General features: G+C 39.3%; 1 protein-coding gene across 4 annotated transcripts in view; it reads right to left on the bottom strand.

Moving 5' to 3' along the window:
- Positions 1 to 3653: 3653 nt before the first annotated feature.
- The window catches only part of trappc9 (trafficking protein particle complex subunit 9), a 213591-nt gene continuing 201645 nt past the window's right edge, over positions 3654 to 15599 (bottom strand). For all 4 annotated transcript variants that reach the window (XM_044335377.1, XM_044335380.1, XM_044335378.1 and 1 more), the window contains 2 exons: positions 6283 to 6506; positions 3654 to 4845 (listed from right to left, as the gene is read on the bottom strand). In XM_044335377.1, the coding sequence (XP_044191312.1) occupies positions 4666 to 4845; positions 6283 to 6506 (404 nt within the window). In that variant the 3' untranslated portion in view covers positions 3654 to 4665. The remainder of the gene's footprint in view (positions 4846 to 6282; positions 6507 to 15599) is intronic.

The following is a 15599-nucleotide window of genomic DNA, read 5'->3' as shown; positions in this document are numbered from 1 at the left end:
GATGGATGATTTTTAGGCTGATTATGATCAGAATTACAGGTATGCTCCAAGCTAATGAAAGTCGGTGGCTAATAATGTGGGGTTGATTTTGTGATAAGAAACCTCATTTAAAATTCAAAGACAAGAGGCTTAAAGTCTCTTTTGAATTGTCCTCTGGTGAGCAGAGGTCAATTTACTGTTTAAGGCGGAGATGGTGAAATGAAGAACTGTAACCTCAAACACTAACTGCTCAAGAGCTTCTTTCTGGTGGTAATGTAAAATACTCAATTACAAGTCTTGCATCCAAAATTTTACTTAAAAGGGGACTATTCACTCTGTCAAAATGTAATCAGGGTTATCAAACCTTTTCTCTCTTTGTACAATTCGTTTGGGCAGATCTGAACACAACAACTGCAGCGAGACCCTTCGGAGAAAGGCGTCTTGGTCCGGTTACAAATTAGTTTTGGAGCGGTTTAGTTTGAGGTGGGAATGTGATCCACCCTCAATCTGACCGGACTACAAGGTGTCCTCTGCAAGTTTGAGCTAAACAGCTCCCATAGCCAGCTTTGCATGCTGGGATGCAGATGAGCAAAATCAACAGTTGCTAGCAGCTAGCTGGAGAATGAATTGTGATCCAACCTGGACTAGCAACAAAGTACACTGACTTCATGATATTTGGGCTGATATGAGACATTGATGAGACATGTCTAACATATGAGCAGAGTGAACACTCTAATAAAATAAATAAGTGATGCATTTTTGTTCCCTTGAATTTTGCTTGAATTTTTTTCAAAAGAAACAGACCCAAGGTGACAACGCAACCAGAGCAAATTAACTATGGGTTCAAAATCAGTCTTAGACTTGGAGACAAGAAATTATAACAGAAAGCCTGCATTATAAACTGATGGCATGGAGTTTGAAAGATAAGGGAATTTACCCATTAATATATTACAGGACTGTATACCGGACCCCCAAATGGTACCAGCTTATTCCAATGAAGGCTGCTCACCCAGTGCATATGCCAATAATTTTTCTTTCTGGTTTTAAGATCTCTTTCCCAATCCATAGACTTTAACATTGGGATGATGTCACACTTTAAAAAAGCGTTTCTAGGCTCTGGGAAAGTTTTACAAATATTAAATCTTCATCAGTAAAAAAAAAAAATCATATTACAAAGAGTAATCAGTGCCCATTTTTGCAATTTGACGTGTTTTACATGTGTCTCTTTTATAATCGTAGTCTGTGGGGAAAATACTTTTTGGGCTGTATTGGCAGATTTTTTGTAGCAGTACTGCTGTCAGCCACTGAGGAAAACTGGAAACAAGGATGACTCATATCCATCAGTCTTAATACAGCAATACATAGACTGAAAGTGTATATATTTTGGCCTCCGCTGTATAATTCTGATGATCATTTTTAGTCTGTCTTTGAAATCCTCAATTTTATGGAAGCCCAACAGTTTGCTGGATTGCTGGAGAACCTTGAACCTGTAACTGAACATGAATAAATGTTAAAAGTAAAATGTTCTCAAGTATCCAAAAGTAAAAGCAGTCATAGAAGAACTTCACTAACAGGTGAAAACCTCAAATCTCAAGGCTTGTTCATTTTCATGCCAGATCAGGTGAAGATGCAAGTGAAGGAAATAAAGAAAGGAAGATCACATTAACAATATTTCATAATCTTATCTCATGGTGAATGTAACATTGTTGTGAGAATGTTAAATGCAAAGTTCTCAACCTAACTAGGAACAGCTGTTGGATAAAAGTAGTAGTTTTTAAAGTAGCAGTACTTACTGAAGTGACTTTATCTCAGCCATTCGTTGGTGGACACAACAGCACATCCTGTGTTTACCATCATTATCATCCAGGTCAGTCTGTGATGCTTCAAACCACAGGCGACCAAAAGGAAAAATATTGATTGTTGGTGAATCCAGTTGTCTGGGTGGAGTACTTACTGCTGGATACTCTTGTTGTTTTGCTCTGAAGTTTGAATTCTTTATTTCATCTGCAGAGTGAGGTTTCCGTGCCAGAACCCAGAATTTAATTAGAGTGAATAATGTGAATATATGATTTAGTAAGTGAGGATAGGACACTCTTAATTGCAGCCCTGCTTGGTAAGTCAGGCTCATAAATGCAGTTATCTTTACAGAAAAACGCAGCTCCCAGGGTCAGAAAACAATATGCAGAAGATACAATTTCCATGTGAGAAGTGAGACTGTACTGTACTCTCAACCCAGGGTCAACATTCTCACATCAGCACAAAAACACTTAAGACACTCCAGTTTTATTGTTGCACGCAGGAGTCTGCCCATATATGTTTGCTGTTCATTTTTAAAGCACTGAATGAGCAAAGCCAGTACACACACTCACACACAGTATATTCTTAATTAAATACATAAATAGATAAACAAATTAATAACCGTGGAGGACATGACTTTGACATTGTTTGTGTTGTAAGCTACTAACTGATGAAATCTGTGGATTCATTGATGTATTATTTGCAATGCACACTAACACATTTAGTGGGAAAGCTGTTTGTCACTGAACTTCAAATGTGACCTTGATGAGGAAATATGAGCACATCCAGAAAAAAAGATGCTTGTGATTTTTTATGCTTTTACCTAGATCAAAGGTGCCTCACATTTCAGATTGTCTTGATATTTTTGAATAAGAGAAACAGTCACATTAAAAGAAATATACAAAAACTGTATTTTTTTGCCATATTGTGTGCACCATTATTACATAAATGCAGACTCAATCCTGATGTTTTGTGGTCAGGCGGTGAGAGTAAAAAACAAGCCCTCTCTGATCCCTGCCATTAATAGATGTAAGCTCTCAATTCACACAAAGCCCCGACATAATGGTTGGTCAGAAGGTAGGAAACAAGCTGGTCTTACCCAAGCTGGACTGCCTCATGTTAGAGTGTATTTTCTCTTACTGACAAACCCTCTCAAAGCCACATGAATTTCTTGAACTACTTCATTTGAATTCTCTCAGCCACCCCCCAAGACATTTCAGCCCTTCGACAAGGCTAATCTGCCTTCAGCATCTTCTTATCACCCAGTTCACATTTGGTCCACCAGTGAGGGGATGGAGGAAGGGCCTGCAGTGAGAGTTTACAATGCTCATCCTATATATAGCTACTGCTGGGACTAGTGGTAACCTAAAAGGTTGGAGAAGTGGGATTGTTACTGGTAGATAGGGGATTTAGGTTCCCAGATGGGCTCAGAAAATGACTAATGTTTTACACTATATCAGTAGTGCTGTGGGTGTACTGGTTAACTCCCAGTAAATCAAAAAGTACTAAAACTCTCAAAAAGGTGCAATGTGCAACATACAACATGAGGGAGATAAGGGACCTCTGTATTATTACAAATGGTCCAAATATTTCCAGCTGTGAGAATGTACTGTGAGGCATCACTGGACAAGAGCATGGCGTTCAGTTGAATTTCCATGGAAAAATAAACGTTAAAAATGATTATAAGTCAGCTATGTTTTCCCTGATGATTATAGTTTATGGATTTTGAAGTGTGTGAATGCCAGACTTGAGTTTCCCTAGATGCTGTGGTGATAAAGGTCATCTCAGCAGAGAGAAAAGAAAGATGATCACAGAGCTATAACGCTGGGATAGACAAATGCAAAGAGCTGGAATAATGTCAAAATCAACAAAGGTTGCTTTGTTTAAACATTTATTTACAACAATTATATGTCACACATAATGATAGGCTAATGTAACATAGTCAAATTCATCTGGTGGCACGAAGACAAAGAAAATGTCCATACAGCAGTAGAAATAAGTTAAGTTTTATGTGTACATATCTGGCTATAGACTTATCAAATTTCCAGTGTTCTTCTTCAGTAAGGGCTTTGAGGTCGTTAAGTCAAGTTGTACTAATTTAAAAAAGAAAAATCCACTGAATAAATGGCACCATAATTCAAAAATCAAATGTTTAAAGATAAAAAGAAAATGAGTATGACAGTGGTGTTAGTGCCCAGTTACACTAGAAAGTGGCGCATGTCGCATCACCTCGCATAATAGTTGTTGGTGGAAGCTTGTTGACTACTTGTGGGGTCATGCAGTGGCTACCATTGGTTGCGGCCAGTTTAGCTAGCTGTTAACAGGCTACTGCTAGCCAGCCAAAATAGCTCTCCAAGTTATCTGGCTAGCTACTGGCTTAGCTAACTACCAGTTAGCAAGCTAGCTTGGTCGCTAACCGGACAATAAGTTATCATGGTTAAGGGAGCACATTTGTTCCATCCACTCCTGTCTCACTAATGACAGCAAACTATTCTGTATCTCTTTTGTAGAGTATTTTATACTCCAGCATGGTGTGATCACAGCTATAGGTTAGCAATGTTAAGACTGTTTGCTACCGAAAAATATCAAAGTTAACCAAAGATAAACTCTAAGCAAATGAGCTAAAACAGTAATCGCAGCAATTCGATGAACTGATTTCACTCCAAAATGTTGTTGTCATAAATGTTGGGGAACGAAGCGAGTTTTGAAGATAAGATGTTAAATCTTAACAAAGGCTGCACTCTACTGTACACATGCTGTAACCTTTAACAAAATGATATTTACATGTGATTTATTTCATTAGGCTATTCTATTTACAGACAACAAGAACAACACCCTCCATCCCTCATCCACACCTACAATGTTGAGACCACCAGGCTCCAGGGCTTCTTAGGCCCCAGCCTGTAGAGGAGTGTCCAGTGATCTGATGTGGACGCTGGGCAGAGTGAACCAGGCTAAGGGAAGCTCTCGTCCAGCACTGTCATCCTGGAACTTGATATTAAGGTAGAAATCTCCAGTGTAGAGGAAGAGCAGGGCACCCACACAGACAGAGCTTTCTTTGGGTTTAACCTGGTGATGGCAAAGAAACACAGCCGTAAGAATCGTTAGCAATCACCTCTGATCAGTCTCATAATGAACCTGGCACACAGTCAGCCAGTGTGAAGCCAGCTGGGGAGTAAGTTTGAAGCTGACTGTGCTTTTGATGAAAAGCTACAGACGTGCAGCAAATAATTGTTTTTATTCTTTGGGATTGTGTTAACTCTTTGTACTGGCATCAATCATGTCTTTTATATCACCTCCTACTTGTTCAGCATCCAGCAGTTAGAATTTGGCATAAAAGGAAAGGCTTATTATACTTCAGTTTTAGGATCCCTCCACTCTTCATAAGTTAGGATAGATTCAGATGATGATTTTTAAAGGATGATGCTTGTGTTTTTGCAGGTTCTAGCCTGGCAGTGACTTGAAACTCAATGCCTCTGAAAACATGGTTTCAAATATTTAGTATTTCTCCACAACATAAAATTAATTAAACAACAATCCAACTTAAAAAAAAACACATCTTTAGGTATTATTTATTAAAAACAACCCAACAACTGTCATGAGATTCTGATTTTAAAAAATGAGCTCAACCCGCTTCAAACCAGTGAGAAAAGCACAGAGTCAAAGAGAGAGAAAGAAATGTTTCAGGTCAAATAACCAATCCTGTGTTCAAGTAGGATCACTCATCGTAGAAACTGATTGAGAAAATAGGTTTTCAGGACCTTTAAGGTATGTAATCAATCAAAGAAAACATGTCTGCCTGTCTTGTTTCATTAATCACAAAATATGCACTGGTTCCAGCTTCTCAATGAAGATTTGCTGCCTTTTTTGTTTTATATCATTGTAAATTAAATATCTTTGGGTGACTATCAAAAGGAAAGTACAAGCAATTTGAGGAATTTATGTTATTCAGTAAACATAATTGACATATTATTGTTAAAAGATAATAAAAATAATTATGAAGATAATTAAAAGTTGTTAGTTGTGGTCCTAGATGCTGAACTTGAGCAAATATCAAGTCTCTGCAAGTAATTCAAGATAAAAATTGGAAAACTGGAAATGAATAAAAACTAAAGGCTGTGAGAAAAGAAAGGAAACACATTAAAGAGTAAAAAACTACAGTATGCCTTTGAACATGGTCATCAGTAATGTCAATATACATTACATTACCCAGTACATCAAATACACTCTGTGCATTGTTCAGCTACAACCTGGACAACCAGCTACAACAGAATTCAAACTAGCACTTAGTTTTCCCATATTATTAGTGCATTTGGTGTGACCTCTGCTACTATGAGCTGCCAGGAAAAGCAAAAATTGCTCTTCTGAATTGACTTTCCCTTTTAAGTCTATCTCTGTGACATCATGAAGCAGTCTGGTTACATGATGTGATGTGACTGTTTTAAATATATCTCTTTGTTGTCTGTTGGGGAATGACATCAGCGTAGTACTAAAGCTCCTACTGACCGTGTCAATATAGAAGGTGTTGGAGCCAATGAAGGTGACGGCGTCCTCCAGATCGTAGTTCTGGACTCCGTTCTGGTAGTCCTGGTAGGGCACTACAGTCAGGGCCAGGGGGCCCACAGAATTCTTGCTCCGATTGGTCAGTTTTACCTCCAGGGTCACAGCGTCGCCCACTTTACAGTCGGCAATGACATCGCAGTCACATGGCTTCCCATTCACTAACACATCTAGAGACAGAAAAAAAGAAAAAGAAAGGAGGGGATTAGCAGGACTGGGGGGGAAGCTTCTTTTGTCTAAACATTTTGTACAAAAATAGAACTCTGAGGAATTTTGCAGAAACAAGAATTAAGACTTTTCAAACCCACATTCAACTATCGTGCACGGTCATTCACAGGATTTCCTCCCAATCTCCACTTCATTTGTATTCATCAAAACCCGACCCGACCATTAATGGCCTATCATACTGTTTCTCGTGAAGGATCAATAGGCTTTGTTTGTCCCAAAATACATTTTATTGACATCAGTGGAGAGTGCCGGAGCTGTGGGTATTAAACTGAATTCCCTTCTGTTAATCTCATGCATGACTAATTTCTGTTAAGAAAGGCCGAATGAGATTGTTGGAACAATCCCACCATGCCACACAAAAACATACATCACCCTGAAGTATGTTCATCTCTCCTCACATGGCTATATCTCCCTTTCTCCTGTCACAAGCAACCAAGAAACACTGAGTGAGTTCAATTCAATTCCGCTAATGTGTGGCCAGTCACTGCTGATGTGGCCCCTATTTGGCTAAGGTGCAGGGGGAGACACGATGATTTGTTTTGAACAACGAGCTCAGTGAACTGAGCTCCCGTATGCTCCTGGCGGGCTGAGAAGAAACATGGGGGATTCAGGGGCGCCCGAAGAGATCACCCGAGTAATGACTCCTCCGAGAATAACGGTAGCATACACACACACAAACACACATGCATGCGCAAACCGAATGTCATACGCTTTCTAGTGTCACGCCCGCGGCTGTGATAAATACTGTGAGTCAGAGCGGCTGAGCCTGTGTGACAGCCTGATGAAAGAGCCGAGCTGCGTTCGGTGCCACTGGTGTGCCGATCTGTTGCGTACAGCAAGGGGTGGGGGGGGTATGTAGATAGACAGACAATCCAGCAGGGGGGAGGATGGGGGAGAGCGAGGGTGGGTGAGGGTGGGTGTGGGTGGCCGAGGCCGTGCTGTCATCGTCAGTGAGAGAGCCCCGGGGAGGCTGGAGCTACAGGAGGGTGACATTCAACTACTCCACGTCTGTATTAAAAACACACTTCAGTCAACACAGACAACCAGCAGCACTCACTGAGCGGCTTACAAGAGGTTTTTAGGATTTTTAAAAGATTTTTGTCACTGACAAAGAAAAAAGAAAAGCCACTTATCTCTAAAGCTAATGTATTAGTTTGTTGGCCTTAAGGTTTTCATCAACCAATGTCATCCATCTCTGACTACATATGGTACATTATTTAAAATACTATACTTTTTTTTTTTATGGGACCTGGGTTGTGATATTTTGACAGGATTCCACACAAATATGCATCAATATCAATTACTGGTATTGTTATTTTTGCCAGTGGTTTCATTACCTTTAGGTCAGTTCCTAATATGATTTTAGTTTTGACAATGCATGATACATGAGATGACAATACTGTGACACTATCCATGTAGTTATTAAATGCTACTACATGCTACTTACCATTTTTAAATTCACATTTGACTGCAGTAACATGTAGACATGTCAAGTGGATCAGTCTTCATAATCAATACTTTTTTATTTCATTACAAACCTTGTAAAGTGAAGAAAATGTCACATTTCTGGGCACTAATTTATTGTTGTTTTTTTTTTTCCATCTTTCAGGTATTGCTGAATTATCCTTAATGTGTTTTTATATACATTTTTGTGATTTAATGCATTGAAATCAACAAAATATCAGTAGTGGATAAAATTCATTTTTCCGATTATGCCTGCAGATAACCTGCTGGCTGCAACATATATCAAGAAAAATTAAACTTAAGAAGCCAAAAGGGAGGGAGACTGACATCACTCAAAAACTCTTGAGTGTCTCTTTTTCTACAGGTACTGTACAACCTAGTGAAATCTGCAGCTCACTGTTCAGACAAATTACAATGTATTGCAATAAACTAGCAAGTCACGTGTGCATGTAAACCAGGGTCAGAAATTAGAAATGGGCTTGGGACAAAAAGGCCCCTAAAAAATGTAAAATTGCCTTTTCAGCTACAAAAGCTGTCACAGCGCATGTTATTTTAAACCATAGAGTGCCAAACCTAACATACTAGACAATCAGCAATGTTGCTGAGATGTTGAAATCTAACGTTATGTAATGTTTTTATTACTTATACTTACTAAATAAATATGCATTAATTGGATAAAAATATTCACAGTTATAATTTGTAACTGGGATTATAACAGTGTGAGTATTTTTACCCATTCATGTTCTTGCATTATAAGTTTGGCTGCCTCCTTTGCTTATTTTTAATAAGAAAATAGGAAAATCATTTAATATTGGTCTGTCATGCAACATAGAACTAAGGCATTTCATGAAAAAATTGCCCTGGAAATTATCCAAAATGTCCCCCGAAACATATTTCATGAGAACAAAAAAAAGCCCTTGTAAAGAAAAGTTAATTTCCTACCCTGATGTAAACACTGTGTTTGTATGATATGTTGGTGAGGTTGGTTTGGTAAATCTTATTCAGTACAGTTGCAATGTGGAATGTATTTTGGGCATCCAGTGTTTTGGTAGTAAAAGTCCTATTAACTTTTTTTGCATAGACAACAATAAGTGACTTACAGTTGGAACACTTCCAAAGCTTAGATGGGCATGAAACTCAAAAGATTAGATTACCTGTGTTAAGAAATATCTGGTTCTTTGATAAAATTGCGGTATGTGTGCCTTGAGTGTTGCTGAAGTTCCTAGAGATTATGCTTTGCACAACATTCAGCTGTTTAAATCAGTTCACTTTCAGAATCTGTCATTGTTTTTTGTTTTGGATGAATTGAGTAACTGACGCACTGTTTTCCTTCCAATTCCAACTCTGAAGCGTTTTGATGTGGCTCATGGGTATCACTGTATTTAGAGCCATCTGTCAAACCAAACTGGCAGAAAAGACAGAAATTCTCCAAAATGAAGTTGAAATCATTTAAATTGGAGGTCATAACATAAACCCATAGTATTGTTGAATTATCCAGGATTGTTTCTGTGTTGAGGAACACTGAAGATCACCAAACACAAGCTGTATTCCAGTAATAAAGCCATGTGCTGTATAGAGGCCGCCTTTTTTTTTTTTTTTTTTTTTTTAAACCAGAAAATCTATTTTGCTCATTATGTGGAAGGTTTAAGCAAATTTCAAGATTCCCCCAAACTGTAGGATATGAAACACCACCACTATTGCTACTTTGGTTATTCTGCCATTTTTCTTGTAGTTTGAACGTCATTTCAGTTACCTCTCGCTAATGTTAAGTGCAATAGTTTGCCAGTGATGGTATATTTAGACACACATGCACAAATACATATATGCACATACACACACACATAACACAACCCTTTCATAGCCAGTAGAACTGAGCCTATAGTGACACCTTAGCAAGTAGTTATATTTAGTTTGTTCAAAGTCTTGTTGCTAGGAGATGTGCAAATTATAGGTAGCCTACATTGGCTCTAAAACTGGAAATAAATTCTTTCACATTAAAAGCGAACAAAAGAGGATGGTTAGTCTGTAATGAGCTGATGAACTCCCACACACGCGCGCCTCAGTCACACACACCCACAGCCTGAACATTTGCTATTCTGTTTCTCTACTCTGCTATCCTGGATTGTGTATCAGCACCAAGGCAAGCAACTCATTTAGGCAACATATATGCAGAAAAACAAGCAGTGGAAAGAAACTCCAGCCTGCTCTGATGAGGAAAACCGTTCAGAAATACAAATTATTTGTAATTATGAAAAAAAGAAAATCTGCATTTTCTCACAATTGTCACTGGCAAGGTAGCACTGATGAGATGGGATGCATTGGCCAGTACCCAAATTTTATAAATGAAAAAATGGAGAGGCTAAAGGTTCTGATTGGCTGTGTGTCTCTCTGGACCCTCAGCAAACATCTTTTGCACCTCTGCAGAGAGGACTGGAAAGGTCAAAACAAAACTCTGCTTTTTAAAAGCATCTGATGTGTGTTTCTCCTGGCGTGCAGAGTTGAGTGCTGTAGTACCACTGTACACATGCTCCCTAGTTTACCTCCACAGTCCTGTGTGTAGGTATGTCGTGGAGAGAAGTATCTCTGGAGGCCGAGTAGGCATAGGTTACATCCCTCTGGCTCATGGTGGGAAACAGTGAACGATTTGAGGAAGTCATTTTTATGACCAACAATGTGAATTAAACTGCGATTATTTTCTATAAATTATTATTTTACCAAGCATAATCACAAACCTCTATTATTTCTACATCAGTGGAATGTTGTTGAGGTCCTCCCAGGCTTTAAAAAAACACTAGTCAGTTACAGAAAACTCATTTTTTACATTAAATTGCCCAGTTTTCTATAAAAGAAAAAAATGGCTAATTCAGCTTACATTTATTAAAATATTTCAATAACAGTATACTTTGCTACTTTACATTACTTAATAATCATGACATTCGAAAGTGGTAACAGCTTTGTTGTTGGCTAGTTATGATGATAAAACACATCTGACAATATTTTGACAGATTGATGAGGCCTAATGCTGCTTACAGCTACGCACTGTAGCTGCTTCGGCTAACGTTAGCTTCACAGGCTGACAATATAAGCTCGTTCCCCATCTTGAATCCTGAAGATTCTGAATAGATTTTAAGCTTTAAACAATGTTACAGTATAGTGTGTTTAAAAGTTTAATTGGGAGTTTTCAACAATTCTGTTCACTAGCTGTCTGTCATTTACATGCAACAGCAGCTGTGCTACCTGCTAGCTACCTGTTGTGTTAAATTGTTTGTGTAGTAAAAGACTTGCCACTCTGCCCAGTCTGCACTTTCTCAAACATCTAAAAAGATACTGAGGGCCAGATTTACTCATGTTTCTGTGCCTGTTTTACAGGTGCAGTTGTGATGTTGGACCTAATCTGCCCCAAACGTACGTGCTATATTTATCAAGCAGTCTCAACCGTTTGCAAGCCAATTTAGTGACTGTCTGGAATGTGCGTCTCTCTCCTCATTGCATATGCATTTAAGAGAAGATTATGCAAATATGCACTGTAATAGGGGGAGGCATGTTAACAGAGGTTGATTATGTACTCCACTGGACTGTTTTGCAGGGATAATCCTCTTCCTCTGAAGACCAGGCGTAAACACAATATCTGATTACTGTAATGCAAACTAATAATGTGCGGGGAGTTTTGATTTGTGTTCATTAAATATAAATTTCCACTTGACCATTAATGAACTGTAAAATCCCTAAAGGCTGGAACTAAACTTTTTTTTCTTTTGTTAAGACATTTAAGTGTACGTTTGGCTTCATTTGTGATTTGAAAATTGCACTCATAATGACTCAATATAAAAACAATTATTCAGCCATTGAAAAAGTTATCATCCTAGCAGCACATTATTTAAAGGAGCTTTGTTTACAACTACAGAGGGGCTCTAACAAAGAAATTAAAATCAGAAGAGTTTCTCCCCAGCCTGATGATGATACACGCTGGAGGAGGAAAAGGAGGAGAGATGGGGAGGTGAATAGAAAATGAAGAGCTAAGTGAGCTGTAGAGGAGCAGTTTGGACTGTCAGAGGAATTGTACTAATAAAACAGGCCACAAAACACAGGATAAGTAAATGTCAGCAGGAAGGAGGATGAGGATTTGGAGGGAGAAATATCACTGCGACAAAACACTGCTTCATTTACTGCTCCAACAAGTGCTGCACGAGCAACAGGTACAGTACATCACAGGGTGTGTGTGTGTGTGTGTGTGTGTGTGTGTCTAAAGAAGTGTTTAGCATTAACAAGAGCTCTGTTTGATAAGAACTGACTTAGGAGACCAGTCCTAATCCATATCTCATTTTTAATACATTGATTTCTTGTGTTGTGACAGGTTCATTAATAAATTCAGAGGAATTGATCTGTTTATTAATTACCCTCCTGTACTAACGTGCAGGTACAGTACGTACATGTTACATAACGTGTGTAGCTGGGTTCAGCTTTCATGTTAGCGCACACACGGCTCTGCCCAGATGCTGCTGCTGGAGTCTGCAGAGGCAAAGCGCTGCGGCAGGCGTCGCCACAGCAACCAGGAGAGAAACAGAGAGAGAGAGAGAGAAAGAGAGAGAGAGAGAGAGAAAGTGAAAGAAAGAGGGAGACAGAGAGAGAGAGAGACACGACACCTCCCTACTGTATGAGTATGGAAGCCACAGATCAAACTACAGCTCGCAGATTCAACAAGCCTCTCCGCCCCTCACCATATCACTGTCAACCGTGAAGTGCGAGCGCAGGTGAAGATAAAGATGACGACTGACACTTGGAGATTTGCCAGTGTTTACACGATTATGCCGTGCGTCACACCGGCTGCCGATTCAGCTCATTAAGATTCACTCACAAATATTGTGCAACATGAGGGGAAGAGCGGACCAATCAGATCCAAACAAATATAGATGTCATGTTCATCACAGCTCATATAAAATGCTCTGAAAGGCTCAGTGATGACATCTCTGAAGTATACAGTATGTAGGAAATGTTCATTAAACAAAGGGGATTTTAGTCTGCTGCTAAAGTGATTACATCAGGAATATGCTACTGTGTATATGTAGTGCAGGGGTGTGTGTGTGTGTATGTGTGTGTGTGTGTGTGTTGTGAAGGGCAAGTAATTGTAAGTCGAGGTTTTTGGCAAGTTCTTAAAATGGCAGGTTGTTTTTGTACAAATGGAAGTGTGCCAAAAATACTCACTCTGGCACATAAGAAGACAAATGAAATATTATACATTTCTTTACGGCCAATGGTTAATTGCATTTGGTAGATGTACAGTACAAACAAATAAATCACACCCACAGAGACACAGTTATTCTCCAAAAATCCCTCCAAAAGACTTAAAGACAGCAAGGAAGAACCTTAATCTATACCCACATGCATATTTTAAGAAAATTAAATTCTGACCCCTAAAAAAAAGAAAGAAATGAAATGAAAAACAAGACATTTTTTCAATACTAAAGTATTAAAATGAAAAAGAACTTTCTACCAATTGTTTTCTATTCTATATAAATAATTATGCATCCCAAGGCCTTCTTATAAAAACAATGAGTTCAGTACATTCTTGTTGCTGCTAATTCCAAAGACAAAATCTGCAGTAGAGATTTATATATATATATATTCTGAATGTAACTTTTATTTAACCAGAAGTCCCGTGGAGGTTGGAAACCTTTTTTGCAGGGGAGACCTGGCCAAGACGGCAGCATAAAAAGTTGCAGACAAAACAATATAAAAAAAAAAAAAAAAAAAAAAAAAAAACAGATAATAAAAAGTCTTGATTTCTGCCAAGGTAGATAACTTAATTTAAATTCCTTTTGTGGACTATTCCAAGTGGCTGGAACAGAAAACATGACAACTATAACGAGACAAAAATAAAAATACATATTTGAAAATAAAACTATTCACATTAAAAAGAAGAAAAACACATGATTAAACTAGAACTCCTGGTTGACCGTACTCCAGTAGCAGTGTCTTTTCTTCCAGGATGAACATTAACAAAGAGTTGTGCTCTGGCCCAGATGACCAGGTCATCAGGGTTTAACAGCTCATCCCGGCCACTGGCCACTACCAAGGCAGGGTCATTGATGAATGCTTCGATGGAGCCGGAGGATGTGCTTTAAAAGGTTGCGGTGTGCTGCAGTAAGTCTAAAAATAGCCTGGCAGGCTCTGATATACCCCTAAGCCATCTGCCCCTTTTATAATTATCCCCATAACAACCACTCACTTGATATCTGTTGTCTTTTCCTTCAACCAAGGTTTAAAGATTCCATCTGCTCTGACAGGAAGAAGCCAGGAAAATGCTGGATATTCTCAGAATCACTGAAGGTGGACATGAAACATTTCCACGTTTATCAGTTTGAACCAGAAGGCCTATACATCTTGAACTGCACAGCTCTGCTAATTTTGGAATGCTCTGTAGCAACATATGCAGTCTAATAGATACTAAATTGGTGAAGGCAACATGAACCAACCATAAATGTGCAGATTAAACTTCTCCCATTGCAGCATCTTTCTAAAGGGTCTGAGTAATCACTGTCCATCTGTGCTGCTCTTTGTAATCCAACACTGTGTGTAATTATTTCACTGTTAGCAGGAAATATTTAAGAGGCTTCACCCCAAACAAGCAGACCCGCTCGGGTGCTATAATTTCAATCAGCAGCGGGCAGCAGATCCCACCGGACACGTCTGCGTTGCGTTCCGGCTGCGACGCAGAACTGACCACGGCCACTCTAGTCAATGCTTGTGATCCCACCAGACGCACCGAAGAGTGTTTCAGAAGCGTCCAACAAGCAGCTCTCCACTAAACATACGTGCCTAGTCTATTTTTGATGGAAGCTGCGTCAAGCTGCAAAGAGCAGATCAAGCAAAGCAGGAAGTCAGACACAGGAACAGCGTAGAGCATCCGGTCAATTTTCAAAATCCAGATTTTATATCACATCACTACATCAACTTTACGTTATAACCGGTGGCACCAGGCCAGAAGTCAACCAGTCAGAGGGTATTTGTCACCATGGACGACGAGAGGTTCATCGTGGAAGTGGAAAATCACAAGATTTTATGACAACACTGCTGCCATGACTGCCCCAGTCCCTGACTTCTTGTTCAGGTAGAGGGGTGGCTCTCTTCTCTCTGGTGCTGCCTGAGCAAAACGCTTCTGAAATGCTCCCGGTGGGGTACGACACAGTGCGAGGACAGAACAAAACCGTCTTGCCCGGTGGAATCAAGGTGTCAGGCAGAGAGATTGTGGGTTATGTTGTGGCAACAGTTTATAAGCTTGGTAGACTAATATTGGCTTGTCTCCATGCAGGACACCTAACTGAGCTGAGCTGCTTCCAGCCTGTACACACTCATCGCTGCTCTGTCAGCATCATGAGCACAGGAGAAACAGCATTACTCATCCAAAACATTAAACATCACTCTCATTCCTAACTGGCAGTGACTTCTGTTTACTTAAATAATAGTTTTTCTCTTTTTTTCCATCCTTCATTTGATCTCTCTATTCACCTTCTCAGAAGCTGAAGTGTACTCTGCTGGCTCACTGTTTGCATGGTGGCACCCAAGGTTATCAT

The sequence above is a fragment of the Thunnus albacares genome, chromosome 19 (genome assembly GCF_914725855.1).
Source record: "Thunnus albacares chromosome 19, fThuAlb1.1, whole genome shotgun sequence".
NCBI classification, from domain to species: Eukaryota; Metazoa; Chordata; class Actinopteri; order Scombriformes; family Scombridae; genus Thunnus; species Thunnus albacares.
This window is presented reverse-complemented; position numbering and strand designations above follow the sequence as displayed.